We start from the raw sequence: 27,217 nt of genomic DNA, 5'->3' as shown, positions 1-27,217 counted from the left end.
ATGAAAAAGAAAAAACAACAAAACCCCCAACAGGATGTCCTATCCATTCTAATAGTTCTTCTCACTAATATTACCTTCTGTGTCTTACAGGATTTACCTTTGGTCTGAAAGAGTTCTGTGCTTTGGTGACCACCCCTGCTGTTCCCCTTGGTACAGGGAAGTGCAGCATCATGAAAAAAGGCAAAAAGCTCAGTTAGTGAGAGGTTTTCATTGGTGAGATTATGGAAATGGCCGATGCTATTCCATATTTACATTCTTTTAAGAAAGATTGGTAGTTGTCTGAGGCAATCTAGGTTACAGAAAAGAATACAATTGCAGTGCACTACAGAATTTGAATTTTGACAGTATCCAGTTCCCCTGTTTGGTGCTGTTGTTAAAAGAATGTGTGATATAGAAACCTGGATGTTAAATGATATCTGCTTCTTATAAGATACTGCACAGGCACATTTATTTTCAAGCGTAGGAGGAAACTTATTTGAAATCAGTGAGGAGTAACCAGCATGTCTGGAATTAAGCACTGATCCGAATACTTTGTTGTCTCAGAGTCTTTGAATTTAAGCTGGGTCTTGGCTGGAGAAGCCCAGGCTCATAATGAAGAATGTCTGTTTTATCATTAGGACCATCCCTAGGGAGAGAAGTGGCATTGTTTGTTTATGTTCCAAGTAGTGTCATATTTAGTATAATTAAATAATGGAAAATGTCACCTTAATGTAGGAGAAAGAAAACATCAAAGATTGATCTTCTTGGTGTCTCTACAGAACTCTATGGAAAAGTACTGATCCTCAGAAAGGATATTTTCAGTTTTTGATTACTGGTTCCAGTTAATATTGTTTCAAGTGAGGATAAAGATTTAAGTTTAGCTCATTGTAAAGCTTGATTTAGGTTGCAAGTTAATTAATACTTGTTTGGTTTTTTTTCTTTTTCCTGAGGAAGGCAGGATACCATCCTTAGAATCAGCATACTTGAGAGGTGCATAAGAATTCAGTATAGCAGCAGCTGAGTCCTCCGTGTCTCTAATGTTATTTCAAACTTGCCTTTTGTTTTCTCAAAAAAACACTGACACTGAGTAACTATAATTCTTAGGATTTCCAATCTGATCAGTGGGAGTAAATTTCAGATTTTCCAGCCTTGTGTTTGAGCTAGAAGCCAGTGATCACACTGAGCTGAGCTCAGTCTCTGTCCTCACTTTCAGTGTTGCTGAGGAAGCCTGGCTTCTAATAGGAGGTGGAATAATTATGGGAATTTTATACATCTCTCAGCTGAGATCTGTGTAGCTACCAGAGGGAGAAGTTTCCGAGAAGTTTGCCTTCGATGTTGCTGCAAGAACTTAAATACTTTCTTTATAGGATAGGCAGGCAACCTGCAGTATATAAAAAGTGTAGTAATTATGTCACCATTGGAAATCTTGTTGGGGCTGCATAGTTGTCAAAACCTTGTCCATTCTGCATTAACTCTAGCACAAATACTGCAGCTGGAAAGCAAATACAGAAAATGTGTCGTTTCAAGACACGTTTTTTAAACATTCTGATGCTGACTTATATAAAATTATTCCAAACTCTAATCACTGAAAAAGAAGAGAGTTTATGAAGTTCTTGAAAGATTTTCAGTGTAACTGGTCTGTCTAGAAATTAAGCTGACATTAGTAATTTCAGACATAATTTAACTAAAAAAACCCAAAACATTAGGTAGTATTGAAATCTGTTATAAATAGTAATTATGTGTGAGTCAAACATAAATACAGCTTTTATTCATAAACTCATATTATACTCATACCATCTGATTATTTTATAATATGTAGTAAGTCATTAGCTCTTGATATGACACTTCACCTTGAAATCACTGTTGCACATTATTTTGTTAGGTTACTGAGCTTGCCAGTGAATTCCAGATAGTGAAAATTTAGGATTTCTGCTTATTTTACAAGCTAGAGAAATAATTGAGAGTCATGGTTATGTAATGTGATATATGATCAGGAAGTAGTCAAGGTCAATGAAACCATTGTAAGAATTGTGGATAATAAATAAGGGCCTCAGAGTCCAGGTGGGATATACAAAATGGTTCAATTTTACTTAAATTTTTCAAAAGTTAGTGAACTGGGTGCCTTAATATAGGATTCCTGTGATGAGCTCCATTAAAAAGGTGTTATGTTTCCAGAATATTAAACACGTTGTTTGAACAGAAACAGCAAATTTGAAGCAAGGCATCAGGAATTGTTCATTACCTTCAAATATCCTTATGCTATATTCTACTTTTTGAAGCCCTAGACTTCCTTGAACATATCATTCCTAGGCTTTTGTTCAAGAGTACTTGCTTTAAAGTAGTTGATGGCCTGCAGATATTTTAAAAGGCCTCTTATATATTTTTCTCCTTTAGCCTGTGATTTTTCCTCTGTACTCCTGATGCAGGTATTGCAGTGACTTAGCAATTCACTTATTAATTTTCTATTAATATTGTATTAATATATATTCAGAAATTCAAGTTAAAGTTGAAAGGAGGCCATCAGATGCAGCAAATTTTATTAAGTATTTTTTTTTAACTTAAGGTTCAGGTGCCAGAACCATGGAGCTTTGCATTATAGTTTCAGTATTCACATAAAAAGAATATAATTTGTTTCTGATTACAGTGAACACTTTAGGAACACAAAGCATGATTCAAAAGAGAGGAGGATTTCAAAATTATGTTTTTCAGATTTTTTAATAATTTAGTTTTGAGTCAATATCAAAACACTTCGGACTTTTTCTCAGGAGTTTGCATCCATGTGGGTTTATTTTGCAACTTTGTAGTCTGAACTTGTGAGGTATATTCACTGTGGAAATACCTATTTGAAGGAGTTCCTGTTGCAGTGCTACATGAGTGCAACTGGAAATGGATTCTTGAGAGTCTCATTGCTGCATCTGGCATTCTGCAAAGCCTGGGTAATATTGATCCAGATCTGTCTCAGGTCCTTCCTGTTATTCCTTCCCTTTGCTAGAGCTGTGGGAGTGGAGGCACCAGAGAAGCTGGTAGTTAATTGGTTTGCACTTGTCCCAAAGTTTTCTCATCAACCACAGAGTGAAAAACCCCCATGATGCTGTCAGTATGGATATCTCACCTCAGATCCTTCCTTTGGTGTACACAGAGTGCAAAGCTTCCCAATTCCCAATATCAATGATATTGATTGCATTTTTTCTTTGGCTGGTTAACTAATACTTTATTTGCTTATAAAGGGATCTAGAAATTGATGATTTTTATAATGAATTGGAGGGAATAGATAATTTGTGATATTCCTTCTGATATAATTATATTCTGAAAGTTAAATGTAACTTTAAAAAGCATTTTCTGTATCTTAGAAACTAACAAATAACAGTCATAATTTATTCTCCAGCAGAGTCAGAAATGATAGCTGGATAGCTGGATTCCAGTGGCAGCAAGTTTGTTTTTTCAAGTGGCTGTTAAGAGTGAAACTCCTAACAGAAGGGCCTTTAAAACATATCACTAGTATAGTTTTTTGTTAAAACTTTGTAATTTTGATTAGCTTGTTATTTTTTTTTTAATAAAGGCTTTTCAGTATTGGAAAATGGTAAAAGACTTGCAACTTAAAGAAATACACATTGTTGGATAGGGCCCTAAAATAAATGGCTTGAAATGTTACTCAAAATAAGGAAAAGCCCAGTGTAGCTTACAGCTGTTAAGCTTTTCTAGTAAGTACATACTTCTATTCTTCTATCTACTTCTATTAAGTATAAGGAGGAAGTCTAACATACCAAGCATTTAATTCATCAGAGGTGCATTTGAGGTGCATTTGAAGATTAATGATAAGTAATGGAGTAGGCAGCCCTCAAAGATTCCCTGTAGAGAGAATAAACACAGACTGTGACAGCAGGGGAACAGAGGATCTCTCTCAAGGCTCCAGCATCTGTATTTGCCATGGACACAGAGCTGTTCAGTTAGGTACTTGAGCAGAGATGTTTGGAGTGCTCTGTTACAGAAGAGGCAGTCACACAATAGCAGCGTGCTGTCATCATAAATATCACTGTCTGTGCAGCAAGATAGAGACTGAGCAGTTGTCTTTGGAAGTCTGTCCTAGTAATCCTTGAACACATTTTAGCAGGGAACCCATGGTGTTGTTGAAGTTTCTGTTATGTGAACAAATATGTTACTGTAGTAGGCAGGCATGATTCTCAGAATTCAGTCCTTATATGATTTGACAAAAAAATCCAATGCGGTCTCAGCAGGAGTTTCATACTGTAATTAAGATGTATGGATATTATAGTTATGTTTTCAGGTAGAAATTTGCAGTTTAAAGTTGGCAATAAAATAACTGGATGGGAAAAACCACGTGAACCAAATTACTCTGTTATCAAGACTAACTTAGAGCAAGTTGTATGTGTGTCAGTACATAAAAACCCCCAAAAGTCAGGCATCTGAAAATAAAATAGTGATTTGGTAGTTGCAGTAATTTAACAAAAAAAAAAAAAAAAAAAAAAAGGGCTTTATCTTATAATTGACTAAGGGATTTGAGAGGATTTGCTTTAATTTTTAAGTTGGGCTGTTATAACTTCTTCTCCCTGGCTGTCCCATGGGCACGTTAACCTGACCACGATGTTGTGTAGACCTGGAAGTCTCACTAATCAAAAAAGTGTATTCAGCATGTGGTTACTGTATTTTGTATTTGGAATTGTGTATTTCAGGAGCTGATGTGGCCTACTGTGCAATGTCCTGTTTGGTGATGCATATGTTTAAGGCATCTCCACCTTTCTTTCCCTTTTGCAATAACATTTACGTGCATACTAAAACCATTAATTCCAAGTAAAAAAACATTTAAAATGTCCCAAAATATTTTTTGTGAGAGGAATCTTAATGGTTTTTGAGAGAAATACTGAACTGCTGTCTAAAGACTAGGGAACTGAAAAAAAAATAGATTTTTTTTGTTGTTGTTGTTTAACTGGTTTTTGAAGTCTTCTATGGCTGCAGTTAAGAAATAATATGAAATAAGTGTAAATCTGGACATTAAGACTTCAGGTTTTTAGGTAATTCTTGTTGAGTGTATTTGCTGGAATACAGTTTTCCTTTTCCTAAAGTGCCAGTCTGAGCGACTATATTGTATTTAAAATATTCACCTCACAAATCCTAATGTACTTAATTGTTAACCCCATTTAGTTCTGCTCATTAATGATTTCCAACAAGCTCATTGAAACACGGATTGCTTCCTCCAAATGTTTTTGTTATGGACTCCCCCTAGGACTATGTGTAGATTATAATATGATGAAAGTTCTTATCAAGTCTTGCTTGATATATTACCTCTGTAACTTTAACAGATGCTATTAATGTCATTATTGTTAGTTGTTACTCATTGCTGGAATATTTGAAACACCATCAGCCCTCAAACTGGAAAAGGTCAAAAGCCATATACTGCCAGGCCTCCTGGTGATTTAGCTGACAGCCATCAATGTGTATTGCAGGATTTGGGTTTCCACTGAAGAAATAAAGAAAAATAGTCCTTTTCAATTTTCAGAAGTTAAAAATATTTTTCTATAATGTATCTTTTTTTCTAATTCTACTCACTTTTGTACAAAAAAGATAACTTCAGAATGTTTTTTGAGAAAATCTGCAAGCAGTGTGGTCTTGATGGGTGCTAGACTACTGCACAGTTGTGGTCTTATTTTGGCACTTAGTGATTGAAAACTGTCGCTTGGAATGACATTTCTTGTATGTATAGCATGATAATGTCTTTTCCTTTGTAAGTTTTTTGTTTTAAGCAAATTAAAGAATGTATTCTTTATCTGATATGTGGCTCTTTGTTTGGCAGGGTAACTCCATCTTCCGAAAATCCCAATGGTGCTACCTGTAGTGTAAGTCAGGGAAAGCCCTCTTTAAGAAGAATAAAAGGGAGAATACACAGAAGCAAAAGTCTTGATAGCATTGATTTCTGTGAATTCACTGTAAGTACTATATCTTTTACATTTATCCTATATAAATTTATCCTATCTTTTATTTATCCTATATGAAGTTAAGAGAATCTTACTAATAAGGCAGTGTGCTTCTTGCATTAGGTTTGCCTGTTTGTCAGATTAGCAAAGGTATTGTACTTAATGTTTTAATTGGCTTGCTATGCTGCCAAATATTACAAGAAGTGCTGTCACTTATAGAATTAGTGATGTACAATTACATTGTTGTTCTTCAGCAACCATGAGATAGAAAATTCTATGTCAAAATTTGACACTGTTGCCTGTGTAAGATTAAGAAATGGAGTAGATATGAAAAACTAAATATGATTTCAAATTTTATTTTTATATTGAGATTTTGGAAATTGCATTTAAAGTCAAACACTGCTTTTTACAAAACCAAAAAAACTATTTCAGCTGTATATGGCTACAATAAGGTGCTAGAAAAGAAAATAGGTTTTCCCAAAAGATGTATATGCTCACAGCACTTGAAAGCTGGTATCACAGGTGATAGGTTACTATAATTAGACAGTACTGGCATATTCCTTTGCTATTCTCTTTGGTTAGGGGGTAGATGTGTTTGTGTTATAGTTTTGGAAACTTCAATGTGATCATGGGTCAAGAACCATGACAGCCTTCAAACTAACTGGGGGGAATTTGGTCAAAACAAATTATATTCTCATAAACTAAAATAATATACTCTTTAGATACTTAAAGGATGTCAAAGAATATGTTAAATTATAAATTGGTTATGAAATATGAGGGTGAAAGAGCGAAAAAATATGTGCTGTCTTTAAAATGTAGAAATCAATAGTGATATGAAGATATTGTCTGGCATTGCATGGTGCTAGAAACAATGAACTAAAATGTTCACATAGGATTTGGGGAAACATCTTTAAGGCACAACAGTGGTTTGAGTGTGTTGTCTTTCAGCGGGATGTTTTTTGCAGATGATGCCAATAGCATAATTGGTATTTTTTTCCTCAGGACAGCTTTGTTTCTAATTGCGAAGTCTCGCAGCCCTATCTTTGGGACAAAGAGCTTGTTGTTTGCTGTTGAAGGAAGTAATGAAGCTACTGGGAAGGGTTTGGGATGTGGGGTGTTGAATGGTGCCTAGACACTTCTGGGTATGGCCAGTCCTGCGTGGCCGTGTGCCCTGGCTGGGGAGCATGTGAGGGAGCTGTGCTCGGGCAGCGCCGCCTCGTTTCCAGCTGCCTTCGGTGTCTCTGTGCTAACTGTTGTCACAGCACTGATCCCACTATAATCATTGCTCTGCTGAAGGTTACAAGTTCCCCTAGGGAGCAAAATTTCCTTCTGCTATATGGGTCTTCATCTGTGTGGTCCTATTAAAGAGTTTTATCTAAATCTATCTCTACTCTTGGGGCCTTCAAAGAAAAAGAGATTATAGCCAACGGTAAAAAGAATTTCTTGCATGCCATAGAACCTTTGCAAAGAGATTTGAGACAGATAATAATGGGCAAGTCTGTATCTGTAGCCTGCAAATGTGTAGAGTATATGCATGTATAAATTCATACATTAATAGCCAAGTATTGATAATTAGGATCAGGAAAGGAAGTTCACTTTTTCTGAGGTCTCACATTAAAGGATGGTACAAATTTAAATAGCTAAGCACACAAATCAGAGTTAAAAATATGGATTTTCTTGGTGCTACATAATTTAGAGTCATCATGAAATATTTCTTAATAGTGTATAATTGTGGTTTTATTGTTCTTTAATTGTGATTAAAAGTAGATCTAAAGAAGTAATTGAGTAAATTAGTATGCCTAAGTCTTTCAAGAGTGTTCTTAAAACTGAGCATTTTCTATGTTAATTGTCTTCATCTAGTAAAAACACTCAGGTACTGGGATACAGAACACAATTTAAAATAAAAATTAAAACACAAAGAAGCTTTTAGAAGTGTTATCTTTACAACTATTTTATGCTGTAGTATATTTATTTTATGCACAGCAATGTTGAAAAGTTTCATATTTAAATATGTGGATGACACATATGATGACAGCATCCAGTGAACGGTTGGTTCCATTCATCATGTAATGAAATCCATTCATAATTCTGAATGTTGCTGTATTTCACTTTAAAATAAGTAATGTCTACATACATCCTAAACTAATCTTTTTTGGAAACCTTTTGTTTAAAGGTTTCACTCAGTAAATTCTTACCGAGGACAAATCCTAATAGCAGGAAGACATAAAAAATAACTTATGCTTTCTGTTCTCCAAGTGAATAAATGTGTCCCCAGTGGGGAAGTTTTGTGTTTCAATGCAGTATGCCCATACAAAAATTCAATAAATGAAAATGCTATATTTACTACTTTACTGTGACTTCACCTGAAGCTGGTGACAAGTTGTGGGAGCTGTGTTAAACTAGGAGGCTCATTAAAAAATGGGTTTATTCTTTGCAAGGGAGGGAATAACCAGTGAAGTGCCTTTTGCATGTGTAAAATTTCAGCAGAGGACAGGAAGGGACTACCATGGGTGCCTTCAGAGGGTTGTCTGGGCAAGGTGATGCTGCCAAGTCTGTTGTTTACTGCAGTTAGTAAAAGATGAAGTTTGTGATATTAATGGTTTCTGGTTATACCTGTGGCTCTTCATATGGGTGATCTACCTAAGAGTGCAGGAGAGGTCCTTGCCTGTGGAACCTCAGTATCCAATGGCCTGCTGCTGCAGTGGCTGATTGCAAGCCTCAGTATTTGGATGTCCCTGCTCTGGAAGTGCTCAAGGCCAGGCTGGATGGGGGTCCTGGGCAGCCTGATCTAGTGCATGGCATCCCTCCCCATTGTGAGGGATGGGAACTAGGTGACCTTAAAGGTCCATTCCAAATCCCTTCCAAACCAAGCCATTCTCTGATTTGTGTGAGGCTGTCTAAGCACACAATTCCCAGCTGGTGCATTGCATACCTGTGTTAATGTCCCATACCTGGCTCACCTGTGTTAAGCTCACAACACCCTTCCAGAAGGTGTAAGTTCTTCCTGATTACAAGTGGTGAGAGTTTGCAGGACTGCTGCCAAATCTCAGTTTCATTTCTTAGTGATACCTTTGCTTTCTTCCGTGGGTGATGCTGGGGTTTGTAAGTGATGCCTCCTTATACTATTTTGCTAAGGCAGCAAGTGAGAAGATAAAGTGATGAAATTATGTTAAGCCACAGAGTGATAGCACAGCAACTCCCTTAAAATGTGCATCCATTTTCAGCTTCTTGCACCCTTTTTCCTTTCTTTATCCTCTCTGTGTATTAGCAGTACCACTTAGTCAGATTAGCACCTGTTCACCCAAACTAAGTAAAATCTGTTTTATTGCCCTTCAGTTCTTCTTTAAAGGAGTTATTGTGCTATGCTGTGCCAGATACTAGCCCTTGAGAAACTCAGTTTTAGTGGTTAAAAATACATTAAAAAATGTGCCTGTATTTTATGTTGAATATTGGCAAATGATTATTTTTCAACCCAGAAATGTTGCAGAACTCCTAGTCTACATTGCAGAAAAAGGGAGAAAAGATAAAGAATAGAATTCTCAGCTCTTGGAGGCACATGTGAATACCTACTACCTTGTAGATTGAGCTTATTGTACTAATGTTCTATTACATCCATATTTTAGTCTTTATTACTCTAAACAAACTCTGGCTTTGTACAAGCTACCCCAGATAGCAGTAGGACTTCTGAGCCCAAATCATCGACAGGGGTTTTGTTGTACTAGGCATTGTGCAAACGTGAAGTGTTTATTCTCAAGGACCTTACAATCTATTTCTAATAATAGGGTAGATGTGACTAACCCTTGACTCTTTAGCTGCATATGCCTCTGAAGCTGTTCAAGTGCTGCACTGGTGCTAGGGCTTCTGAAGGTCATGTTGGGATGCAGGTGCATTTTGGGACTGCCCTGCTTGATAGAGCCCTGGGAGTTGTCCTCACTGGTGTGTGAGCTACCTTGGGAGGCTGTGTGACAGCTTGGAGGTGTTTGAATGGATCTCGTGGTTGCTGCCTGTGTGACAGATTTTGTGCAGGTCTCACAGCACTACAAACGCTGACCACCCGTACAATGTGTAGATGCAGAGAAACTGCTCCCTTCTTTTCCTTTTACTCAGTGCTGGGGTTTTCTGGGAATTACCAAAAGGGAGACTTTGAAAGCTTTTATAAGGGGCTCATAAAATGAATTTTATGTCTAAGATACCTTTTTTCCTTTTTAGTTTTGTAACTTCTTGATTGGACTTGAGAAATTACTGAAATCAGCCTTGAAAATACATACACCTTGACAAGTGTATTTTTAAAGGAATACAGATGTATACCGTTCCTGCAAAAATCAGCCCTTTGGACAAAGAAGCTCCTCTTGGAAATCAGAGCACTGCAGTTCCTTCCAATATGAACAAGTCCAGTGCTGGAGGCAGCTGGTGCTAGCCTGCTCTCACTAAAGATGCACACAGCTAGGTTCAGTTAACCTGCAGCTGGAGTGAAGCAGAAAACCTCCAGTGTACTTCCATTTGCATTGGAGTTAAAATCTAAGGAATAATTTTGCAAAGTATTATAGCAACGCAGGTTTCTTTTTCTCACTTTCCCATTCCTTTTCAGGTGCATTGTTTTGTCTCTTCTTGCCATATACTGCAATGAAGTGATGTTGGCTAGAATCGCTGTGCACTAATGCTTTAGAGGTCTGTGATGTCAGCATGCAAAGCACAAAAGTAACACAGTAGGGTAGGAGATAAATGAAAAGAGGAGAAAAGAAAGATAAGTACAAAGAGCAGTCTGCATAAAGCACTGTGGAATGTGGGACAAAATGGAAGAGGCAACAAAGGAAGAGATAATCAGAAAATGAGAATTAGCCTATGTGCAGTTGTCTTCTTTAGATGGGGATCGCACATGTTCACCTAGAATGGTAATTTTTAGTGCACTATAGTAAATGTTAAGCCTTTGAAAAGGGGGTGATGCATTGTATGATTTCTTGCAGAGGAGCTTCAGAACCTCGGTGTTTCTGTGTGCTTGGCTGCTCTCAGGAGCAGGATGGAATGACTGAGCTGGCATGCTCTGTGGCATGTCCTGTGTGCAGGGAGGTGTGTGGAGGTCCCCAAGAACTTGGGGAGCAGCTCCCTGGCAGTGGCTGTGTCATTGTGCTGTTGTTGCTCTTACCAGCACTTTCACGTGCTTTATAATTGATAATGAAGTTTCAAGGCTCTTTAGAGGCTTCAGTGTTTAACTTTAATGGGTGTTTGTGATGGCATCCTTATTTCACTTCCCCAGTCTCCTTGGTAGATTTTTATGGCATACAGCAGGCTTAGAATCAATTTGTTGTTATGTCCTTACCAGTGTGTTGGGTAAACTGTTGCTGTGAGTAGCCCCATTCCCCCAGTGAAAAAAATATAGTGATCAAAATGTAATACTGCACTATACTGGTCATATATATAACTTGTCATGGGGCATATTGCTGAGCAGGGAACTCTAGTTTGTACTGAAACACAGATTTATTGCAGTTTTAGTTAATTTCATCTAGTCCAAACTCATCTTCCCATTGACTCCTCTTACAAATGATTTCTGAGGTAGTAGATATTATTCGGTAATTTGATTTTTGTTTTCTTTTTAAAATAAAATTCTTCAGGTTTTATACTTCCATTTATCTTGATTTTCCTGCTGTGTATTTTAATCTGAATATGTAATCTGGATATTTGAATATAATGTCTGTAAAACTAGTAAAATGAGAAATGAATAATAACATAAATGGTATGTATCAGACTGAATTTCTTACAATTGAGATGTGAGTGCTCATGTTCTTTAAAAAGTCCTGCAGGTATTTTGATAATCTCTGTAGATGTGGAAGGAAGAACTCATTAGCACAGCTGGAGTCTTGTGGATGCCCTTAATTTGTTACTGTTCAGAGAAGTGTGGTTGTTATGCAGCTGTTTCCAAGATTTAAATCCTCTCTTGTAGCTTAGACTTGCTTCACAATATTGTTGTTGTACTGTAACCCATTTATTATAATAATTTAATCTATTGATGGTGTATGAACACAGTACTGACTTTATACAATTTGGCTAGTTTATTTTACCTATGATAATTTAAATAATGAAAAAAAGGAATATTTAAGCAATTAACACATTTTACAGTTAATGAAATGAAAATACGTCTTACATGTGTATTTTTATTGCTCAAGTATATAGAAAAAAACTGAAATGTACATACTGCTGGTTCTAATATATACAGTTAATAGTTTTAAATACAGAAGAAAAAGAGTTTAATTGAGACAAGTTTGGAAATATAATACTGATGGAAAGAGGAAAAAAAAAGGTGGAGGCTTTGGATCCAAGATTACAACTCTTCTGGGAAAGAGGAGTATATTTTCAGCATTATTTATTCTGTCATCTTGCTTTTTATTAAAAAAAAATCCGAAGTTTTATGTAAGAGCTATTCTAAATGTCAAGGCAAATTATTAAGTTTCAAGCATAATACTAGGTGAAGCTTACGCTGCCTTAAGATTAACCTAAGGAATTTAACCATAAATGAACAAGTAATTTAATTTGCTAAATTCTGAATTGTGATTGACCTTGATTTGTGTTTTTGAATTGATTCAGACTGATTGATTTACGTTTCTCAACAAATTCAGTGCTCCAGTTTAAGTCTACCAAGGATGTTAACTGGTGACTGTGTTTGCATTTAATTTTAATTAGAAATACATTTTTGAGTACATGTTTTAGGTGATTTTTTTTCTTCTCAGAATGGCACTGTGAATTTGGGCAGATGGAACTTTACTGAAATATTCTTTGGCATTTGTTAGAGTAATACCTGCTTGATTATTCCACCACCATTATGCTTGGCGGATGATTGTGACTTGTCAGGTCCATCATCTCTTAAAATGTCAAAAGATATGTAGGCCATTGTGTAGTTTGTCTTTAGATTACATAATATCAGCTCCTCTTTGTGTGGGGGTGTAGGATGCTATTGTCACCTATTTAGTCTCTATGTTAGTGCCCACCTGCCAGTCAGCTGCAGCCCCAGGCAGAACAAGGGTCCAACTGTTTGTCCTTCAGCTAGCCCAGAGATGCAAGGAAGTGATTTGGAATGACCATTATCCCTGCTTTTCAGATACTTCTGAGCTCCCTTGAATGTCTCAATTTCTGAACTGAGCTCTCTATGGAGCCACATCATGATCAGTGTTGTATTAAAGCAAATTGATGGGATGACTCAGGGAAAAGAGTAATGCTCATATAAATGTAAGCTTCTCTAGGTCAATGCTGATGGTTTTTGGTTTGGTTTTTTTTCCCCTGGAAAATCAAGGTTTTTTATTGTAGATTATATACCCTAATATTTTGTTAGCGATTAGATACTTGTGTACTAAATAATTGTTTCTGTCCAAAAGAATTTTATGTGAGTGAATCTAAACTGGCTTTGAATCTAAGTGCATTTATCTTTCATGCCAAAAATTCTTTCCAGATTTATTTCTAGAGTAGAAGTTAAGATTATATTGCTCAATCTATTTTCCTGTTATTGATAGATTTTATTTGTTTGTCTTTTATCCACTGTTGTGCTCAAAAAGAGGCAGACTTGTTATATATGAAGAAGCAAAGACTGCAGCAATTCCTATTGCAGGTTCTTAGCCTTGTGCATAAAAATAGCAAATAACAGAAGTGTCAGTATGAGTGGCTTTTCAAATGTATCACTAGATTGTATATGTTAGTAGTATGTCTGTTTTAATATTTTTATTAGGATGCTGGAGGTTTTTTCGGTTTAGGTTTGTTGGATGTTTGGGTTTTTTTTTTGGCTTTTGCTAATTTTTTTGCCTCACCAGAACTGTTTCCCCTTAGAAACTAGAGTTTGGTTGATTAATTCTAATTGTTTAAAATTTTATTTTTGTTTTTAAGAAAAATGTTGTTTTTATTTGCAAAAGCTGCTTGTAATTTTCTGACAATATTTGTCTGTGTGTGGTCACCACTGGCATGTCTGCAAAGATAAAATAATTTAATGGAAATAAGAGTGATCCTATAATGCAGGTATGGTCAGTGTCAGCATGCGGTCTTCGGGGACAGAAAATTTTGTTGTTGCTTTTTCAAGCAAAAGAAGTTAGAATGTTTCCTTTGACCTTCAGACACTTTCTGTTACTGTCTCAGAAGCAGGGTTCCTTGGTCCCTGCCTGGCAATGCTACAGAAGGTTAAGGATGGGAATATTAGTATTCCACATGCCCTTAAAACTTGTCTGTGCACTGAAATGAATGGAAAAATATTTTTTTCCTGAAATAGGAGAATTGACCAACATGAAAAATCAGAGTTATCGTCATAACTTATGCACAAAGACAATAGCCACAGTCAGATAGGCCAGCTTGGTGTGGAGGTACTTCAGGTGTGTTCCAGAGGAGCAGGTATATGTGGGAGTGATGCAGACAGAATGTCTGCAAGTGTTGCAGTAATATCAGCTTTCTTTTGATAAGCCTAAAAATGCACTTGGCCAAGTACTAAAGATGCTGGGGGTGGGCTGGGCAAGATCTTGAAATACATTTGGCCTCCCTAGAAGGTCTTTTGAATTACTTTTTTTCTTTCAAGTTTTAAGTTTTTCAAGTTACAATAAAAGAAATATTAATCAAAGTATTGCATAGCTGTTAATCAGATGCTCTGGTAAGGGTAGCTACTGGAACACTTCAAAGTAGGATTTCACAGTACTGGGTTCTATTTCCTTCCTTATACTTTGGAAGGAGGTCTTTTTTAGTTGCACAAAAGAGTGAGAAGAGAGAAGATGGTGTGAGTGCCTAAGCAGCTGCAGAATTCCTCTTTTTAAAGTCAGCCATGCTCAAGTTTATCCGTCACTATCCAGATGCTGATGTGCATATCTGTCTATATAAATTATATAAACATAAAAACATAAATGTGTCATATGTACACACATGCATGCACTTTTCATTTAATATAAAAAGCCATTACTGGTTAGGGTCACTCTTTGTCAGCATGATCTCCACATACATTTTTAGAGTCTTGTTGACTAAACTTTGCCTGTCACATTGTACCATCTCTGCCAGTACCAAACAACTCCAAGGGCAGGGCCTGACCCTACACAGGCAATCCTTCAACAGCAGTTGTAAAATGTCATAGTCACCCTGTCAAGGTCTGCCTTTACCAACTTTTTTTCCTCTGCTCTCTGGAAGTCCCAGTGGGCATTCAGGAATTTGTCATTTATCACTCAAATAAAATACGGCTTTTTTTGAATATTCTTCACCGTCCCAAAGAATTCTCCATCTAGCCCTTTTCCCATCTTTGTTGTCCAAGTGGCTGGGGAGTGTGCCCAGGCTGGGGACTAAGGAATTTGCCTTTTGCAGATGGTTTATTTTAAGAGGATGTGCCGGTACTAATAGGAGAACTGACAGGATACTCCTAGCAGTTAAAAAAAAAAAAAAAAAACAAACACAAAAAAAACCCCAAAAAAGAAATATGGGCTGTGGCATAACGTTTTGCTGTAGTCACTGGAGAAATATTAACTGAAAATGTTGTTAAAATAATGGAAACATAATGGTATGCATTGAAAGTTAAAAATGAAGTACATTGCACCCAACACCCAAGTCTTCAACCTAAATGCAGGGTAAAATTAAAAAAAGATTGATTGTGAGCACCTTGGAATTCAGACTGCATGAATTTGCAAAAATGTCATAGCAAACTTCTAGGAGAACATTGGGGTTTTTTTAGTACAGAGAAATTTATTTTTGAAGTCTGAGGCTGTGAATGGAAAACAAATTGTTTATAAGCTGTTCTCAGACTAAAGAAAAGGGTTAGACTGGGTTAATGGAATAGGACAGTTAGTGTGGGCTGGCTCATCGTTCTTGCAGCAGTAGAGACACTTTCAGTTTGCAGAGATTCTGGTTTCTTTTGGCACAGATGTCCTTTTTGTCCTCTGGCACAGTTTTCCTTGATTTTTCAAAGAAATACTGGATGTTTCTTGCTCATCTACATCTAAGAAGAGCAGCTTGCTTCTCCCACTGGTATAATATGCCTTTGCCTATTGCTCTGCAGCATTCTGTGAGAGAGCATACAGGACTGGATAACCTCTACAGAGCAGCTGCCTTTGGATATTTGGCACTGTTATTAGCAATATACTATTGGGATCACAGGCTCCTGTAATAAATTTAGCAATCTTGGCTGCACTATCATTATACTTATCTAGCACCCCTCAGAGCTACAGAATTTGGAAAGTACATATCCTATTCTCACCATGGTGAATACTGCGCAAATAGAAAGAAGCAAATAATAGTGTTTGTATTTTTTATGAAGATTTGACATTTAACTGCTGGTATCTACTGGCATCTGCAGCTGTATAATGTGTTGGCTTTCATTGCCCTTGAGGACAGCTCAGGGCAAGGGGGCTTTAAGGCTAGTGATGACAAAGAAGGGGAAGAACCAGCAAGGAGAAGATCTGCTCTTGGAGCTGCTCAGATGTTCAGAAACCAGAAAGTGCTTTCTCAACCTGCTTGAAAAGTAAGTTAGCAGTATACAGTACTCAAGTCTGAGCAATATGCTTTTCAGTGAGGTTTCTTGCAGTTCTTCAGATGAAGGAAAAATACTGAAGTCACATGCTAGTGTGATGTGGAAAATGTTTGGCATTCAATTACAAACACAATTCTTGTTTTCCCTTTCTGAGGAAGGAGGTGTGTCTTATAATAATATTATAATTATTTACTTGACTCTGATAATGTAGAATAATATGATTGCTAGTCAAAGCTGCACATCAAAGCTGGATGCTGCCTGAGTGCTCAGGCAACACTTCAGCTGGTCTTTGTTAGGCGTGTTTTTATATATGGACTGTTAAACACAGCTTTGTGAAATCATGATTCATTTACTGTAACAAGACAGGGATGTGAGCTCCCAGATAAAGACTCTCAACAGCTGCTAGAAAGCTTTTCATAATTTATAATTGGATATGCATATATCATAATATAATATAGCATAATTTATACTGGATATATTATTTCATTTTTACATATGTGAGCTCTGTGAAACTTGGTTGGCCAAATTAACCAAGTTTGCCTTTCTTTGTTATCTACCAGTGTTTACATAACCAGAGAACTATATGGCTTTTCCTTTTTCTACATTCAGGGTAAGGCAAGGATGGCCTAAATCAGGTGTTTTCATATTGCACCATTTAACTAATAGCTGTTTCCAATAACTGGATGCAGTATTTCCTCTGCTTTCATTTGAAACAGTTTTGGGCAATATAACTTAATAGCTTTGGATACCTGGATGATGGATTACTACAGAATCCAATCCACACCAGGCAGTAACAGTCCAGGGATGCAAGCACACAGAACTGGCCTGCCTTCATTTCTTCAGTTCATAGCAATTCTTGTGAGTGTTCACAGGCCAGCTAGAGTGAGTTCAGACACATGCCCAGAAATGTGATGCATTAATCTGAAAGTTCAGCAGCCAATACTTCATAATCTCGTGTTTCCATTATTCATCTCTGCCATATCTGCTCCATGGATTCAGATCTGCTGCTGTGCATTCTGTGAGGGCATTTTAGGACTCTAAGATGGGCCCATGAAGAAATACCATTTAGTGTGGAAAACAGACAATTTTTAAGAACGAGTGCAAAACTAGGAAGATAACGGATGAGTCAGGAGGATTTGTTGGACTTGATCCCAGCCACCTAAAATTTCCTGACGGATCTTAATTTTTCTTCTACCACTGCAAACTTTTCTGTTTAAGATGGTACTTAGAATGGTGCCTGCACTCTGTGGAGTGCTCACAGAAGTGATAAGGCACAATTTGCAGTGTTATGCATCTTCTGCTGATACTGTCTCGTGGAAATGTACCACTGTTGGCAGCAATGTAAATGTAGAGTGTCAGGCAAGGTATTACAAGTGACTCCTTCCGGCATAAATACTTCTTATAAACTGATTCTGCTCATAATCTAGGATTTTCCATATGGGATTGTGTTCTTTCCAGACCATACCTTCAAAAAGCATCTTAAATTCATTGGTGGGGTACCACACTATGTGGGCTTGGCATGAGGCATTAGGTGTCCTTGACATACTTCATGACTTCTAGCAAGACCTGCTGAAGATCTGAAATTATATTTTATCCCTTAATGGTCTTCCTTACTCAGGGCTTACAGTGGATTTTACACTTGTGTTGGCACAGTTTGTCTTCTCTTGTTTTCATCTTCAGCTTTTCTGGTGATTATTATTGATATTACAGTAGTAGTTAGAGCACCCTGTTAGCATCAGAGTCCTACTGTATAAGATGAGCTACAAACACAGAAGAAATCTCAGTTCTCTAAGTACCAAATATGTTAAAATGTGTTAGAAACTCACACATCTGCACTAGTACAGATGTATCAAGTGGAATTAAAAAGGTAAAGATGGCTTATCACCACAGTGATACTGCCCCTAAATTTGCCTCAAGGCACTGCATAGAACTCTTGAATGTTTTCCTCTTCTACCCTTTCACTTTGGTACACTAAATATTCAGAAAAATTGGGGAGAATTTGCCCTGAAATCACTTTTTGTCAGGATCTGTAAATCCTCTGGTGTTAAAGCAGACACCCATACTGCCTTTTCTGTGGCTGCTCTAATTAAAAGTGAAGTGGATGTTCAGCATCCCAGCAATGGGGAAGACCTCGTATTAGGATATTAGAAGGGAGTTTGCTGAAAAGAGGTATTGTTGGCAGACCAGAATCAGTGAGCAGGACAAATATGGCATTGAACTAAACAAACATGCTGGAGGGGAACACATGGGAGGAAATTCAACCAGTGTGTTTTCACCCAAAGGACATAGTCTGGAATGTTTGTTTAAAGGTCGAATGTTCTTAGTAGAAATATCATTGAGTAAACACCTCGAGTGAAATAAACTACAATTGAGAGGAAGAGGACTGAGGTGTAGATCTTTTTAAAATCATTTGGCCTTTGAAAGGAAAAAAAAGATCAGAGAATATCAGTTCTCATAATTGTGCTTATGATATTAGAGGATAAAACAATATGTTTTAAAACTATTGTTGGAATCCTAAGTGTCAGGAAACACCGTTGGCTTGTAATGGTGCAGGGAAAGCTGAAATTTCAGCAGAACATATGAAAATAAAAGTGACTTTTTCTTTTTTGCAGCTGCTTCTCTTTTTTGGAGTGCAGAGAGCTATTTTCAGACAGCTCCTTGTTGACAAGGAAAAAGATGAGAAGAATGAGTCCCATTAATTATTAGTTTTTAGGCTCCCTGACTAATGAAAGAACCTGATTTTGGTAGAGCTGTAGGATGACGCCTAATTAAAGATAATTGCTTCTGAACATTACCTGTGGAGATGCTCAAAATTAATAAAAATTGTCATCTTAGCAACTGTTGTTGTTATATATCCTTATGAAGCTCTGCGTGTAGGAAATTATTCTTCTACAAGAAAGGTTTCTGAGACCTTTTTGATTGAAGAGTTGCTAAGGAGCATAGAGGAAAATACCAGTATGTGTGTTGGAATTCTACCACAGTTTATCTGGCATTGAGAGAAATGTGATATGTAAATTAGTTTGTAGGCTGAACTCAGACGTGGGCAGTAATTAACTTGCTGCTTACAACTAGAAGCCTGAAGAAATAAAAAACCAGAGAGCCTCTGGTCTAGTCAAGATTTCTCTGTGTGCCATCTTTGATGCAGATAAATTAGATAATTTCTAATTTTAACTATACAATATATAAAAATGATAAAATGAATGCAAAGATGCATGCCTAATTGAAGGGTCTTTGAATCAAATGGGTAGGAATATATCAAAATCTTCCTTTCAGTTAACACAATGCATTTTCACAGTCATTTTGGAAAAACACCAGTAGGGTGCATAGTTGGGCTTCACAGTGATATGGTGTTGCCATTTACTGTAGTTTTAGTTCAAACTTTCTGATGTGATGTGGTGTGGGTTTTTAAAGTTGTTCTTCCTGGGGGAAGTTTTCATTGATCTGTCCTCCCTTGTAGCTGTGGGAACAGCTTTAGAACTTGGTTACAGTATATACCAAAAGCTCAAATGAGAAAGGACAAAGAAAGTAAAGTGTCAGACCTGAAAAAAATGTGAAAGAAGCTCAAGCGCTGTGCCCTTATGCCTTTTAAGTCACTTATGACTCACAGTTTTGACTGACCGAACTTGGCAGCATTTGTGGTATTTGGGGTATATTTGTGGAAGCCCGCAATAGTGGGTTTTGTCATCCTTTGTATTCAATAATTCAACACAGATTTTAGTCTTTTAAATTGTTGGAGTCCTTTGAGATCTTTTTGGGAGTGAGAGTTAGCTTTGAATTACTTGAAAAGTATTATTAAATAGATTATGTAAAGAAAGTGTGATCTCCTTTGGAGGTTTTCTATCCTTTAATAAGGGGCAGAAAGCCTGGGAGCAGGGCCAGAAGTAAGAAGTTGGCAGGGACTATGCCTCCTATAGAAAAGGGAAGGGAATTTGTAGTCCAAACCTGAGCGGACGAGGAGGTGGAGGGAAGTACGCCAAAAGCAGGGTACGCAGCTTTGAGGAGCAGGGGCAGAAGCAGTGGGAAGCAAGGCATACTGTCAGCAGCCATTTGACCAAACCAGCCTGTACCTTCTCCTGCACAGCTGGAGCCAGCCTGCATGTGGTCTGAGCCGCAGTTCCCTGCCCTTGTCCCGTCCTCGGGGACAGCGCTCTGCAGAGCTGTGTCCCACATCGGCATCCTGCCTCTGCCCCTCGCCAGCAGGTCCCCTGGGGCACGGTGGCACTGGCAGCCCCACAGCTGGCAGCCTCGGCGCTGCCAAGAGCCTGTTGCAAACCTCGCACGCACCTTGTGCGCGGCTCGGGGCCCCTTACGTAACGCAGCGCTGGCAGAAGTGGAGGGTTTCAGCCTGCTTTGGAGTGAAGAAGGCTCATCTCATCTAGCTGCTAGGAGGAGTCAGCGGGAAAAACAAAGGATGCTCAAGATTTTAAGTGTTTAGAATGAGGGGGAATCGGCTGCAAAGCTTGGCAAGGTCCAAACACTGAACCCCAATAAATGGTACTTTTATTAAATTGAAGAAATTAAATATTTGACAAAGATTTTCAAGAAATTATTCTGATGCTCACAGGAGGGAGCACCATCTAAGCCTGCTTTTCATTCTTAGATTAAAGTACTTAAAATACATTTGAATAAGGTATATTAGACTTTAAAGAAGGTATTAAAGCACTGTGCGGTAATATTGTTGTATGCCAAAGATCTTTTATGAAATCAAATTATGTCAAATAAATAGCTTCAGTCATTTTTTAACCTCTCAGAGCTCAGTTCACAATTTGAAGAGTAGCGTTGAAAGGATGTTATAGACAAAGCAGTGTGAACTTGGGCAGATTGCTTCTCAGAGTTATGTATGTTTTATACAAAAAACAGGCACAGATATTTAGCTAAAGCTGCTTGAATATTGGCAGAACAGTACTACAAGTAATAGAGCTGCAGTACTTTCAAGTGCAGAAGGTGAGTTATGCTGAACCAGTCCTAATACAAAGGTAGAGACTTTAAACACAATGAATAATTTTCTTCTTTTTGATTTTAAAAATTTTTGTTTTATCCTGTAAATATGCTAGACTAATTTTGAGTAAACAGTTACTTCATGTCCCATAGGGACAGTTCTGTGACTTACTCACTTGCACTTTGCTTATCTATGATTTTCAGTATATATAATTAATCAAACGAATGAACTTACAAAGTAAGTAAATAATATTATATTTTAATCCAGCCTTCTGGACTTCGCTTTTTTTACCTTTTTGGATATTTGAGTATTTTTTTTCTTCAAAAGGCATTTAGGAAAATCCTTTTGGAGAGCCACCCCAACCTTCTGTGTCCTTCTAAGAACCACCAGTGTCACAGCCTGTGAGGGCTCATGTCAGGCAGGTTACAGAGCACATCACATCCACGGTTGCTTTTGCAGCAGTTGAGACATGCCCTGTGCAGATACAGGAGTGGTGCTTAGTAGTTTATGCTCTCCTTTCTTCTCTTCTTTTGTTTCTTTTAACCATTCCATGTTTCCATAATCTGGTTACACTTTTAGCGACAAGAGAAACTTCAGAACTTGTGATAATTCCTTCATGGTGGCAGCTTTGACAACACCATCTTTTCACAACTGTGTGTAGGCTAACGTAGAAGGGATGCAAGGGGTGTTGCCATCTCAGTTTGAATGCAAGGAAGAAATGAAGTTTTAAGCAGGAAATACAGCTAGAATTGATGAGACAAGCAGTATGTTAGCTGATACCACCTGTAAGTTTGCACACATATGTGCCTGTGTAAGACATTAAACAAAGTATACCTCACAAATATATAGGTTAATGCTGAACCCTATTATAAAGTTTTTGAAGAGAATGCTTCAGCACAAATGAATGGGCTATGTGCTTGATGGGAAATTATTGTATCACAAAATACCTACTCACAGAAAAGAGGTAGGATCTGAGAAGGTAATATAATTTGTTAGTATATAGTCAAGCATTTTTATTTAAAAAGTAGGAATATTTCCATGGGAAAGCCTACTGGAGTTTTCTTAGCAAGGGCTTTTCTCCCATTCTCCAAATCTTGTGCTAATTAGCCTCCTACCTGCTTTTTCCCAATGCCAGTTCTGACTGTCTCACACCATGTTCAGTGCTTGAATCCCCTTCCTTCTGTCTTGTGCTGGCTGAAATCCCTCTCTCTGCATGCTAAATATGTTAATTAATTTTCTCATACATTGGACTGATATATAACCTTTTTTCTTTAATCACACATACTGATAGCATAGTTTCTTACAGAACCCACGTACTTTTGTATATATGCTGCAATAACATAGGAAAATTAACTTTAGAGGCCATGTCTTTGAATGTCTGCTTTTCCATTATCCCTAGGAACTCAAGTCCATCAGCCAGAAATGCATCCTGCAGCAATCCATCTCTGGCTGCATCTCTGCTTCCCCTGTCCCTTTTCAATGCAGTCTTTGAAAATGTGCAGGGAAGGGAATGCTGCAATGGCAGTGATCAGTAGGACAGTATTGTGAGGCAGAACTGCTCTGCTGCAAAGCACATTGCAGTACAGAGGAGTAGAAGGAACTGGTACAATTCGTGCAGAATTGTGCATTTGGATTGCACTGTCTGTGTGGTGGATCATTAGCAAATGACCAGTTTGTCCCTAAGGGAAGCCCTGGTCTCTCCCAGCCATTAAATGTTCTGTTTATGTAGTCTTGATGTCACTGAGGGTAGCAAATGATAACACACCGTGATTACACTGGTGCAGCTTCCAGTCTGTGGGAGTGGTGAGAACCAGATACTGGAGATTTTTCAAGCAAGCATGGGTAGAAAAATATTTCCCATTAATCACTCTGTGTTGCTTTTATTTCAGAAGAAATTAGGTTAGGTCTTAATCCATAGTTTTAACATCTATTTTGAAACTGTTGACAGTGCTTGTATAGTCTTGAAATATATACCTATGGAAGAAGTGAAGTTTCTGCCTTGAGCACGTCCAGTGGCAATGAATTCTGTAGTTTCACTGAATTAAAGTCTTGTTCTTTTTATGATATTTTTTTAACTGGCTTTAGGAAGTTCAGTTATTAATTTGTTAAATCTTCTTTCTGGTAATCTGAGACAAAAATGTAATCTTTATCCATCATAAAAACGTACCAGTTGTCCAGTTGCAGTCCTTTTCTTACTTAAAATAGATTTTTCAATGCAATTTTGTACCTTTCCTCTGCAGTTCCCTTTTTAGAAGCAATGACTCATAAACACAGAGTTGAGGTGAAGACCTATTATTTATTCCTTGATGAAATTATAGTGTTTTCAGTGCTAATCTTCATTCAGTTCCCTATTTTAACACTTTGTTACCTTTTTTTGGTACAATGATCAGTTGTTTCTGCTGAGTTTTCTGCCATTAAATCAGTGGTCACAATTTTTTTTTAATTGATATAATTAGTTTACAACTGTAATGCTAAAACCTTGTTTTATTTGGTATTTTTGAACATGAAGTTTTATTTGCCTTTATGTTGCTTATTCAGCTTGATTGTTTAGGGTTTCTAAAGCTTTCATGGCACGTTTTGGTTGTGAGTTGACAGTTGTTTTATATTGCATATTTTTTTTTATTTTTCTGCAATTATTCTTAGGAGATTCAGCCAGAATTATGGAGCAATTAATTGCTGTAGTAAAAAAAAAAAAAAAAAAAAAACAACTGTTTATTTTTTGTTCTTCACTTTATATCCAGATTTTGACTCAATATGACAATTCTATATTGGGCCAAAATATGCCTTCCCCATTAAGAGTAAGCTTTGATCAAGAGATTTAAAACATTCCTATGCTACCTTAGCACCTTAGCACAAGAGAATAATTCTGTGAAAAGCACAGTTTTCATAAAATTTAATTATTTTGTCTAGCCTCGAGTTTTTTCATGTGTTAAAGAACTTAATTGTGTATTTATTTGATGTTCCATGGCAAAATATATTGCAATATTTCTTATTTCCTAGCAAACAGCAAACCTGTATTCCTGTGCATGCTTTTTGCAAGCATAGGGACATCCAGAACCAAAGTGAGGCGTCTTGCTCAATAAGGACCTTTCACAATCCCATTGCCTTTACTTCTGCTGCTCTGTCTCTCCCTTCCTTGCTTCAACAGAAGGAAGCTGCTAATAATAATATAAATGAAGAGTGAAATAAAAAAATACCAAACATTAATTGAGTGCAAATCCTTTGGTTCAATTTTGTCAATGCCTACTTGTAATCTTACTTTGCTATTTTTGTCTTTTTATTGCCACATAGTGTTCAAACCTCATTAGTGCTATCTTGCTTCATTTTTAATAGATTTTTATTTAGATCCATCAATACTCTAAATGAGATTGCTCTCTTCCGGTGTCAAAGAGTCAGGAGAGAATCCTCAGAAGTGGATTGTTGCAATTTAAAAATTGGAGTATTGCTCCCACCAGTGTCAGTTGGAATACTTGGTAATCACCCCCTCCTGGCAGATGGCAGCAAAGGTGGCTGATGAAAAGATCTGAGAGAGGTTAGAGAGCAGAGAATTTGGCTTTTATACATGCTCCCTTTTTTGTCGTTGTCCTTTGGAATGTGCTTTTGTGGAGGTTTGTTCTTGGGCATTTGCAGTAGAGCATCTGGCTGGGTATGGAATTTCCAGATTGCACAGGGTGTGCCACATCTGCAGGCACAGCTCAGCTCACCCTTGCTTTGGTGAGATGTGTGGTATAGCCACAGTACTGGATGTTCCTCTGAGCACCTGCAGGTTTGCTGGTGCTTTCAAGTCCATCTAGCTTGAAATCTCTGTTTATTCTGGATGTATCTTTGATACAATTACAAAACTAATAGGAAGACAGCCAGTTATTGTTGTAAATGGCTGGATTACAGGAAATCCTTGAGACACCATACATTTTTAAAGACTCCTTATTTTGAGCTGGTTAGCTTTGCTTTCACCAGCTTTTACAACGTGGCAAGCAGCAGACGGTAGGATGGGAAAGTCCAGGGAATTTGGAATCACAAAGCTGCTGACTTGCAGTTGCCTTTACCATCAGGATGGGGTTTATCTTATTACTTTTCCCTTGAGATCTAACCCAGCCCACACACATACCGGAGTATTTAAATATGTATAGAAACTATTTTCAAACCCTTTTGAACCAAGTTTTTTTTTTCACCTCAGCTGGCTTCATTCCTGTATCTTGGCTAATGGCTGCTGTCTTGAACCTGTAATTCCTTTAACAACGTTTCTTTAAGGAAAACTACAAAATCTGATGATGTAAGGAATTTTGTCAGTTTTATGAATAAATTGTGTTAAATGTCAAAATATGTTGCAGATAAATAATTTTTAGTATCAGTTCAAGGTCTAAATTCACATTGTATCCTGGAATGCAGCAGAATGCTGTACAGCAGGAGTCATGAAGAAACCTGCAGACTGTCTTTGAAAAAAATATTAATATTATCTCTTATTCTGAACTTTAGACCTGGTTTAAACAAAATCTAAAACTATTAATGAAAGAACAACAGTGACCTAGAACTAGAAATTGAGTAAATTCTGTGACTAAATAATAATAAATAATTCAGAGAATTTATGAATATTCTCTGGAAAATTTCTAACGCTTTTACTTCTGTAGAATTTAAGATTCCTGAATACACTAGTGATTTCACCAAGTAGATGCACTTATCTTGGCTTTTGAGCCAAATCTGCTGCCTATAGATCGAGAGTTATGCAATTGACTGCTGAAATTAACTTGATTAATTCCTTCTTATAGAGAATGGAAAGTAATAAATCAGTTTGGAAAAGAAGCAAGTTGAGGTTTAAGCATGCAGATAACTTATTGAAGGATGAGGTGCCATCACAGATTAAGTACCATTTTAGCTGTGATCTTCTGTGTCAGAAGACTAAACGTTTTCTTCTCTCACATTGGATTCTCTTTGAAGTTTAGTAGATCTCTGTGATGTTTTGTGAAGAAGGTGGAATGTGTAATATCATACGGTGATGGGAGTATAATAGTTACATAATTAATCTTTCTACACTGGTTACTATGTATTGCCAACATTTTCAACGTTAAAGTTTGAATATTTGGGTTTGTTATCTGTTGTTTATACAACACTGCATAGACACTGCAGGGGCATCTTGCTGGTACATTTAGAGAACTGAAAGGAAGGGCAGCTTTAAAAATAGTAGGATGGGAGCACAGCTGGGTTGGATAGTGACCAAGCATCTCAGAAGCTGTTTAGTGACTCACTGTCACATTCCAGTTCTGGAGCAGCCTTTTTCTGGGACAGCCACACTGCTGACCCTGTGATGGATCAGAGCTGGCTTGAGCTCCTTCAGGACTAGTGTAGCTCAAGAGCCACATGTTGGTCCCTCTGGCATAGATTGCTCAAGTTTGTTATGTCTTACGGTTGTTGGATATGGTATGTTATCCCACTGCCTTAGTGGGGATTACAGCATATCCTTGTGATAATCCCTGTGAAAGAACACGGAGGAGAATGAAATAAAGGTACTTCACAGTTTGCTGAAATCTCTTCATGTATTCCTTTGATTCTACAGCAAAACTTGTTTTCTGAAGTTCAATTCTTCGTAGGCACTGAGCTTTCAGTGATGAATACTCATTAGCATGACTTTTTGTGCAGTTTGCTCTAAACCTATTTTAAAAATCAGTACTTATTTTTTGTACCTCTGCTATGTGTATGACCTTTACTGCTTTTATTTTATAGCATCTTTCACCTGTCTTCTTTCCCTATAAGAGGAAAACTAGTGTGGAAGCTTCAGTCTCGTATTCTTTGTTCCTCCATATAGATCTTTGATTACATCACAGATTTTAGCATGTACAGAAGACACAAGCACTGTATACTTTTCTGACTGTAAATGTCTTTTTGCCTACTGCAATCACAATTGCC

At 37.3% G+C, this 27,217-nt stretch overlaps 1 protein-coding gene across 2 annotated transcripts in view; it reads left to right on the top strand.

Moving 5' to 3' along the window:
* Window positions 1-27,217, top strand: part of TJP1 (tight junction protein 1) — a 158,713-nt gene that overhangs the window by 3,357 nt on the left and 128,139 nt on the right. For both annotated transcript variants that reach the window (XM_062501141.1, XM_062501140.1), the window contains exon 2: window positions 5,789-5,921. In XM_062501141.1, coding sequence (XP_062357125.1) covers window positions 5,789-5,921 — 133 coding nt within the window. The remainder of the gene's footprint in view (window positions 1-5,788; window positions 5,922-27,217) is intronic.

Source organism: Cinclus cinclus, chromosome 13 (assembly GCF_963662255.1).
Source record: "Cinclus cinclus chromosome 13, bCinCin1.1, whole genome shotgun sequence".
Lineage (NCBI taxonomy): Eukaryota > Metazoa > Chordata > Aves > Passeriformes > Cinclidae > Cinclus > Cinclus cinclus.
This window is presented reverse-complemented; position numbering and strand designations above follow the sequence as displayed.